The sequence below is a fragment of the Sinocyclocheilus rhinocerous genome, unplaced genomic scaffold (assembly GCF_001515625.1).
Source record: "Sinocyclocheilus rhinocerous isolate Xijiao unplaced genomic scaffold, SAMN03320098_v1.1 scaffold277, whole genome shotgun sequence".
NCBI classification, from domain to species: domain Eukaryota; kingdom Metazoa; phylum Chordata; class Actinopteri; order Cypriniformes; family Cyprinidae; genus Sinocyclocheilus; species Sinocyclocheilus rhinocerous.
In genome coordinates this window covers 502647-512757 of record NW_015662923.1, presented here as the reverse complement: position 1 = coordinate 512757, position 10111 = coordinate 502647, and the positions used below count along the sequence as shown (strand labels likewise).

Here is a 10111-nt window from a genome sequence, read left to right as displayed (position 1 = left end):
CAGACTTGACTTGACATGAACAGACTTGACTTGATGAGGCATGAAGAGACTTGACTTGACATGAACAGACTTGACTTGACGAGTCATGAACAGACTTGACTTGACATGAACAGACTAGACTCACCGACAGTGGGTTACAACTTCAATACACGACCAAGACTATGGGAACATGATGGCTACTTATAGCAAACAAGAGGGTCACAAGACAAGAACAAACCAATGGGAAACAAGACACATGACTAAGACAACCAATCAGAACATGACACATACACAAGGCAGAGATACATGAGGGCAAGGGAAGCATGACACTAACAGCATGAAATAATTACAAAATAAAAGACATGAAAACATGAACATGAAACAAAACCCAAACACAAAACCCCACATTACATCGAGGCTGTTACCTTACAAATAAATGTGCAAGCCATTCTTATTTACAAAGGCTTGTTAATAAGGGTTCATACTAGTAAACAATGCTATATTGCCCAATTAAACTTATTTCATAATTAATTAACATTACATATTAAACAGAGCTGAATCAACACTGAACTGTCTTTAACTGAACAACGATATTGCTTTATTTTTGGCAGTTACACTATAAGTGCAAACAATGATCAATTTTGTTTACTCTAAAATAGCATTTTCTTTAGGCAAAGTGTAAATAGTAGGTGGCAGATTTATACTTCAGTACTGTAGTACATTATAAAACAGTATGCAATAACATATTGAGTGTAAATTATCATATTTATTAATATTATTAAATGGATGCCGCCTAGTTTATTGGGACAATAAATCTCTCCACCGCTAATCATACCCAATAACACTGTATTAGTTTTGAGGTGTTTTATTTCCACTTTTCAAATATTTCCATTTTTATTGAAAGTAAATGCCTTTCCGATCTGATATGTGATGGGAAAAGGGGAAGAACGAGTTTGGCAAAAGGGATTCGAACACGCGTAGATCGCATAAATTATTTCGCGTTTTACTCGCTTCGCCAATGATCCAGCAGACAACGAGGCGTCTTTTGCAGTGCTGTTTATCGCAGCTAGGCACTGGTGGGCGGACTTAATGTAAATAGCCTCTAAGTTATTTGCACTTAGAGTAAATAGACACTACGTTTCTTTTTATAGCTGCTTTACAGCGGAATTAAATTATTTTTGCATAATTTAAATATATATTTTTTTATTATTTATATATTACTGCAACATTATTATTATTTAATATATTTGAAACAATCTGTACTGTATAAAGCGCTATAGATGTACTGTATAAAGCGCTATAGATAGTTACGTCATTTGACTTTATCGGAAACGTGCCGTAGAGATTAAGGTAATCTATGTCCTACTAACGATATTGTTTTTAGATACATAGCAATAATTTGTAGTTTACAGTAACATGTATATAATTACTATCCCCCGCCTCCAGTTCATTCACGCATTTGAAGATGAAACGTCATGTGGAGCGCGTTGCGTTGTGGGAAACAGTATCCCATGCAGTATCTTCAGATGCATACATCAAATTTCAGCAAATGTAGCAGGTATTCCGGGAATTCCATGCATACAGAAAATTCACATACTATTCACAGTATACACACTGCGTACTGCAATACAGTAGGGGTTATATGGTAGTAGCCTATGCTATTCCAAACACAGCTTCTGTACTGATTTCAGTGTACTTGAGTTATATTTAGCAGATTCTGGTAAATATAGTAGGTTATCCAGGTATTCCATGCATACAGAAAGTTTGCATACTATGCACAGTACATACCGGATACTGCAGAAATATAAGAGTAGTATGATAGTGTAAAGGAGGCCAGCGAGTAAGTGCTGTGCAGGTAAACCTTACTCCCCCGATCTCAAGAGGCGCACTAGCGACTGACGCTTCTGCCTCCCATGCCGGAGACCAGGGTTTGAGACCCACTCGGAACGAGAACGAGGTGTGGCAAGAGAGGTCCTGGGGGAGAGGGGTTACATTGGTGCCGTGACCTGGATGGGAGTGTGGTTTAGGGGGGTGAGTTTGATTTTAAGATAAAAAATTAGACGACAAAGAATTAACTTGACGGAGCTCAAACTCATGAAATATCATGCAATGAACCACAGCCTCCTTGTTAGTGAGTCTGCCTCCCATGCTGGAGACCGGGGTTTGAGACCCACTCGGAACAAGAACATGGTGTGACGGAGAGGACCTGGGAAAGAGGGGTTACAATAGCATGGCATTTTGAACAAAGCACTTGATGTTGAACAAAGTGTTTGATTAGGGTTGGAGCTAAACTCTGCAGGACACCCCTGCTTTAGGCAATCTGTTAATGCTTAAGGTGTCATTTGCTTTCAAATTAGTGTGGATATTATGCCAGGGTTGTATGTGCTGTATCCCAAAACTACATGTTTACTGGTACCATAATCTGGAGCAAGTAATTTTAATTTTCATTAATTAAAATCATTTTGGTTGAATGCCCTGATAAAATAAATATTTCAAACGCAATGTGATGTTTACAACATTTAGGGATTATTCATTCATTCATTCATTTATATAGTTATTTATTTACATATGCAAACATTAACTCCCTCCCTGTAGGTTTATTTATTTATTTATTTTTGGTATATATAGTGCGCCTGCGACAAGCGTTCGCGTTTCCTGTGTGCGTGTGTATTTGCATTCTCATGCGTTTTCCCACAGGACTCTCCCACTGCCTCATTAAGCCGCGTCAATGATCTTTTCATTAACTTTTCCGTTTAATTAGGTCGTAAGAACTATGTCATATGTCACTGCAATAGACAAGATTCGCTGTGATCTGAGCGTCGACAGACTAGATTTCTTAATGCTAAAAATATCAGTGCGCATGCCCATGACAGTAACAGTATCAGTTAGAATGATTAGAAACCCGTTTAAATATGTTGTTAGAATGGATTTTACGGAACTTTCATTACTTTTTGAGTTTAATATCTGGGCAGTTATGTCTGTTCAGGACCATGGAGACTTCCCCAAATACTTCCAGTGTTCCAGAAAACTCCAAAGGCTTTTGGTATGTAAAGAGGTCCTGTACACAGTCGCTCACACTAGAGACTCGTCATTTAGATCTGCTGAAGAGATATGATGTTAAATGTAGGATTAATATGAATATTCACTCATGTAAAGAAGATATCTGAGGGGGATTCCTGCCAGAAAAGGCTATATTTGTCTTGGCACGTCTTTAAATGGCGTGTTTAATGTAAGTGGTGGGCGGAGCCGCGAAGCTCGCGAGCACACGACTGGCTCCAGCACCTCAGTCGAGTGGAGGACAGCGAGCTCTGGATACGCGGATTATCCCGCTACACTGGATTTGACCTCAGCATCACTCCACCGCGCTCCATCACTCGAAATGTGGATTTAAGGTTTTTTTTTTTTTTTTTGAGAAAATTTGTAGAATAAACCGGATTCTCCACCGGTGGAGTACAATCTGCGTCATACAAGGTAAATCAGAACTACTTTAAGAGATTTAGAGAGTTTCACAAATGCGTTTAGTCATTAAATCACATTACTCCTGTTATACTACCATGTTTCTGCCGTTTGAGTATTTATAAATATATATTATTAAACACATATCTTTCGTGCATTTTCTCTGGGATAGCTAGATTCTTCTAATGCAAACGCTTGCAATTTAAATTCGAAATATAATTTTTTTTTACAGCATGAAAGAGATTGAAACATTCTTAAATATTGTATCCTAATAATCTTATGTCATAAAAATTTCTGAAATATTTAATGCATGTTTGAGATCTACTGTCATTGCTGAAGAGGGTACTGAAGGATGCAAGATGCAAGCAGCAGTCTGAACATGATCACCTCTCTCTCTCTCTCTATAACACTGGTCCAAACATTTCACCTTAAAAATCAAGTAAAAATCAGTTTTTGCATTAAGAAAAGGACACCTATTTTTTAAATCCTTTATATATATATAAAAACACACATATATATATATATATATATATATATATCCCTCTTTCCGTCTTCTCATATGCCTGTATTTGTGTATGTGTTTGTTACCTTTTGAATACAGAAACCATTTAAGGGTTGAGGTGTGTGACTTTTTTTCCTCTCTCTCTCTTATGGAACACCAAAGGAGATGTTTGTTAGAATGTCTGAGCTGCCCTCTTGAATATAGAGAGGGCCTGTCAAGCTATAAAAAGAAGAGGGAAAAAAAAGCATAATTACAAGTAGCCCATAAGACCTGTGCACTATATTACAATTTTTCTGAAGTTGTGCATCCTTTTTTAAGTGTATGAAAATTACCAGCTTCAACATTCTGCTATAAATAACTGCTTTGGTGGTCCACAGAACAAACGTAAATCAGGTTTTGAACTACATGAGGGTGAGTAAATGATGACAGAATAATTTTTGGGGTAAACTATTCATTTAATTGGGAATCCCATTTGAAACACAGTGTGTGATGAATAATTTCTATTCCACAACGCCCATGCCGTTGCACATTATTATTACACTGCAGGTTACTCTGGCTTGCTTGTTTTTTGTTCTTTGTGAATGCATGTCAGGAGGTATTGGTTGACTTGATGTCAAATTGCCTTTTCGATAAAAGAAATTCCGACATTGAGAATTTGAGAGACATTTGCAGGAGAAACCCAGCAGAGATTGACACGACATTGGAGAAAGCGCATATGGAGACATAATCAGCATATATATTTGTTGTTTTCTGTACCCAGCATCTTGGCCTTGCTCACAGAGAATAAAACATGCTGGAAATGACTGTAAATCATTCAAGGCAGATGGAAGACTTTTCCTCTGATAGTTATGTGTAAGCTTTTCATGGTCTTTTGCCTTTTGGGAACCAAATGCAACATTTATTCTGTTTGAGTGAAGGACAGGCTTTTGTCAATGGTTTACAGAGCATATGGCAGCAGAACACATACTTCAGAGTCTAATTCCTCATCTCTAGTCTTAGTTCTTCATTTTTGCTTGTTAAATGGGATGTATTATGCTTATGTCCAAAACAGCACTGTCCAAAAATCCTGTCCAAATGTCTTTTGAACAAGAATCCTCATAGACTACTGCCTCTGAAGAGTTCTGATCGGATCTATATCATTTGTAACCCAATAGTCTGTATTATGTTTGTAATAAGTCCTCCATGTGATTGCTGCCAGACCAATGGCCAGTTGTCATGTGCCGTGTGTGAGGATTGGGTTTCAGGCCAGCCTGTTTCCAGTATAGCAGACTGAACAGGAAGTCTTTCTGCAAACCCGTCCTGTATGATGCCTTGCCTATTAGTGTGACATGCATGGTAAATGTCTTGACCGTGGTCACTGCTTTCTGCTCGGCTCACCCTTTTCACCTTTCTTCTCAAATCTCGTGGAGCACCCGTTCTCTATTGAAACACAGACAAGACCCGCTATCGCTCAAGAGACGCTCCACTCATCGATGTTGGTATCAGTTGCCTTAATTCAATAGCTGGCTGCCAGGGAAAGATTAACTATTCAGGGCAGGTAGTTAAAGGGGCTATTGTGTTGCACCGCTGTGGAACAGCTACGATTGGGGAGGTTTTTGTCTCTGGGGGCTCTATGCCAAAGCAACAGCCAGGGCAGCGAGGGATGGAATTCTACACACACGTACAGTATCTCTCTGTCAGACATCTGTCAACTGACCGCGTGTGTTGTAAATACTTAGGTGTCGTAAACAGCAAACATTTGACAGTGGCTTTTGTGACTACTTGTATTTGCCAAAATGCAAATGCAGTTTTGAATATGAAATAGTTGTGTGTATGCTTTATTTTTGTGCAAACTTTATTTTGGACTAAAAGGCTTTACTGTTGGCCTGCACAAAAATATATTTTCAACACATTGATATAACAACAAAGGCTTGTAAAGGTAAAGTGTGTATTTTTAGGCCACTAGTGGCATCAAACATAATTGCAAAAATAATGAAACTAAACAGGTTTTCCAATTTCCACCTTTGCCATCGGTCAGACAAATATAATAATGTTAATAGACAGAAATCGCCATGTTGGGCAGCTGAAATATTTTTCAGGAGAAGTAAGTTATAACCCTTCTAAAAGGTTTATTTATAGTCCCTGAACACAAGGAGAAAATACTTAAAAAATACTGTTTCACAAAACAATATGCCATTCTTTATAATTTTTCAAAAATGGTCAGTTGAATAAATTAATCATATTTAATTATAGTTAATGATTAAATAAAACTCTGTGATACTGTAAATGATTGGGTGACCTCCTCATTAGCATTTAAAGCTACAGACACAGAAATGGCACGTCCTAAGGAAAGCTCATTGTGGGACTGGCTCGTAGTGGCTGAAATTCTGCACCAAGGCTGAATTTCGGGAAAGAGACTTCAGATACAGTACTAGGGACCACTTAGGCCTATATAAAAGCATCCAAAAAGCAGCATGTCATGGGACCTTTAAATCAAACCCTGACAAATACATTTGTTTCCTTTCAAATTTGGCACCCTCTTTGAAATGTTTGAAAACATTTGAGTTGGTCTAATGAAACATAAGTATAAGGGAACACAAAATTGCCCACTGTATATAGTATATTTGTCTGTGTATGTAATGTGAAATTAACCTAATGAAAATGTATGTCATTTTTTCTTTATCTTAACAGATCAGGCAAAAGAAGGACCGATGTGGCCATTAACATGCAGCGATATAATAGAATCAGAAGCAATATGGAGCATCTCTGTTTTAATCCAGAAAGTCGACTCAAGGGAACATCATCAGTAAAGCCCATCTAGATAACAGAAGCAGACCAGTTGTCCACTTCTAATATCAAGGCTGTTTGGTTTTTTTGGAATTCATCCCGGTACCGTTAAACAGGATTTAGGATAGCATGTGTCAAGAACCTCAATGGCCTCACCTTCTTCATTCATATGGTTATCATCTAAAGGATTTGATGTTTCTTCAGTGACCTCCTTATCGTTTGCCAGAAAAGATAACTGAGGAGTTTTATTTTGTTCATTGCACTCTTGTAGCATAACCACTGGTTACCATGCCTCCCATTTGCTGGCCCCATTGTATACTATTACTATTCAGCACCTTCCTGAGTCTTGGTTTGGGCCTGGAGTTCACAGGTTCAGAGGGTCAGTGGGCACGCTATCTTCGCTGGGATGCCAGCACCAGAAGTGACCTCAGCTTTCAGTTCAAAACAGCTATATCAGATGCACTGGTTCTCTACTTTGACGATGGAGGATATTGTGACTTCCTGCTCCTGAGTATTGAGGAAGGCAAGCTGAAGTTGCATTTTAGCGTGGACTGTGCAGAAACCACTATAACCTCCGACAAGATGGTAAATGACAGTCGCTGGCACTTTGCCACCATCAGCAGGCACAACTTGCAAACCGTGTTGGCGCTGGATGGAGAGTCAAAGGTGGACGAGGTGAGACCACAAAGGCAGTTCATGAAGATTGTCAGTGACCTGTATCTTGGAGGAGTGCCTCAAGACATTCGGACAGCTGCCCTAACACTACCAGTGGCTAAGGAGATGCCACCATTCAAGGGGATTATTACAGACCTGGGCTACGGGAATCAGGTTCCAACACGCCTGGGGAGCCAAAATGTCCGGTTAGAGATGGAAGGCTTGTGTACGGAGAACCCCTGTGAAAATGGAGGCAGTTGCAGAATGGCTGACGGTGAAGCTTACTGTGACTGCTCCAAAACAGGATATGTAGGTCGTTACTGCAATGAAGGTAAGAATCTTTCCACTTGATTTTGAGCATATGTCTTGCCAGTAGTTTGGTGTAGTAATCTATTAATAAAAAAAAAAATGCATCAACATAAAATCAAAATTGACCCTATTTACTTTCCTGTTATACATTCATGGTAAGTTTATTAAAGTAAATTTATCTTGATATTTTTACTGAAAAACAAGTCATAACATACACGTGCAGTTAAATTACACTTCACAGTGCATTTTAGCATAATTCATCTCATTCATTTGTGAAATTATCACATTGAAACTGTAGGCAACTTTACTGATTGTACATAAGCAAGCTAAGCGTAACTTTTTTCAATTAATGATGATTTGCAGTGGCCCCCAAAAAAGTATTTAGACACTGTGTCATCCTTAACAAAATGTGTGAATTCATTACATAAATAAAACAAATGGTATTTATTTTAAATAAAGATAGCATACATACACTTTCAAGTGAAACAGACAAATAAATACGAAAGTTACTAGGATACCAATTTGACCACTTGATGAGAACTAACAATAAAAATCCCTGCAATACCAACTTGCTGCATTTGCAAAAATGGTTAAAGTTAGATGAAGATGCCAGTTGTTCTAATGCAATTACATTCATACATTTTAAAGCATGGTTTAAGTGTCCAAATAGTCTTTAGGGCCACTAATGCTGTTTAAGGTCATTTCTTACTATCTGTAAGACATTTCATAATAATGTTGTTTTGATTATCAGTAATTATTTTGCTCAATGTATCACTGATTGAGTGACAGTTTATGTCAGCAATGATTACCTTGACATGTTACAGATATTGTTTTCACTTTAAACCTTTTGCAGGCACATCCATCTTGGTTTGTTGTTTTATATAGTCATTGTTATAGGTTAAATTATACTTTTTTCCATCAAATATCCAGATCCTGCACATGTTACAGACAATGGAAGGTACACCACAATTTCAAGAATTGAATCTTTTGAACTGAGATTTTATTTCTACTATCTGAGAAGAGAAAATGTCTTGTTTCTAAACGGTCAGGTTTCTTTTTTCAACTGTACTTCAGTGTTAAGACCTATTTGGGATTACTCTCACTGTAGACTCACCAGCAGGTATTAAAATAAGTCTCAAAACTGATTATACTTTCCGAATGCACACTGAATTGCCAAGAGACTTTGGTGCTGTGGTTATGAGAGATTACTCTTTTCATGTTGTGCCCTGTGTATAGTCTATAATTCCACAAGCATCTCAATTTATTCAGGGCACGAATATAAAGGCATCCAGTCAGGCAGGGAATCAGTAGACCCAAACCTCAATGCCTGACTTATTGCATTTCGTGATCAAACCCAAGCCCTTTAGACTGATCACACCAGCCCTGCGCCTCAGTGCTCCTTTATAAAGATTAAGTGATAGTCCTCATTATTGCATTTCGTGATCAAACCCAAGCCCTTTAGACTGATCACACCCTGCGCCTCAGTGCTCCTTTATAAAGATTAAGTGATAGTCCTCAATAGCGACAGGAGATCAGGCTGTATGATCAGATCACCTTTGGATCAGTAGGGGTGCTCAGGGCTGGAGGGCTGGTGAAGGATGTTTCTGCGTCTCTGGCCTTCTGGCAACCAGTAGGCCTAAAAAAGTGCCCTTAATGAGGAGCCAGTCAGCAGCTGCTCAAGGGAAAACTAATGTGATAAATGCGAAGCTAGTGGACCTCTAATCTCAGAGCAGGGGTTTTGCTCAGCCGGTCCTGCGCTTTGACCGCAGGCGTGGCTGTCAGGGCTGTCAAGGCTTGTCTTGGCTTCATCAGGCCTTAGTCGGTGTCTACAGATTAATGGACGTGTCTGATAACGGATTGCACCACTGAGCTGTGGGAGCGTTTTGTAATTAGGGGCGGAACGAAAGAGAAATGGCTAATTCGCTGGTGGGTGATGGGGGCAAATGATGGGCTTAAACTTGGACTTACATGCTCTTAGCAGCTCACAGCAAGGCTGTGTTTACTCATTTACGGGGAATTCACTAAAAATGAATTGAAATGAAATGAAGTTTTAATGGCAGTAATAGTAAATTAACAAATATGAAATGAGTCTTATTTACATTGAAGGGTGTTCCTTTAACTTCAGACACTTTTATGTTCCAGGGGTTCATTTTTATTAAAAGTTGGATTTTAAAGGGGTCCTATTATACTCTTTTACAAAGTCTTGATTTTGTTTTGGGGGTGTACTAGAACAGGTTCTCATAGGTTGTTCGAAAAACACATTATTTTTCACATATTTTACATTATTACAACACCTCTCTCCCCAGTCTGGCATGAAAGGCTCGAATAGTTCCTGTATCAAATGAAAGCCCGCCTTCTGAAATACGAAATGTGCTGTGATTGGTTAGCTGGGCCAGTGTGTGCTGTGATTGGCAGCACTCGGCGCCTGGTCAGGAAATGTCATGC

General features: G+C 38.7%; 1 protein-coding gene across 1 annotated transcript in view; it reads left to right on the top strand.

The window, feature by feature from the left end:
• Positions 1 to 3280: 3280 nt before the first annotated feature.
• LOC107728341 (neurexin-3b-like) overlaps positions 3281 to 10111 on the top strand; it is a 17444-nt gene continuing 10613 nt past the window's right edge. The window contains exons 1-2 of the mRNA XM_016538482.1: positions 3281 to 3450; positions 6608 to 7688. Of these exons, the coding sequence (XP_016393968.1) occupies positions 6992 to 7688 (697 nt within the window). The 5' untranslated portion in view covers positions 3281 to 3450; positions 6608 to 6991. The remainder of the gene's footprint in view (positions 3451 to 6607; positions 7689 to 10111) is intronic.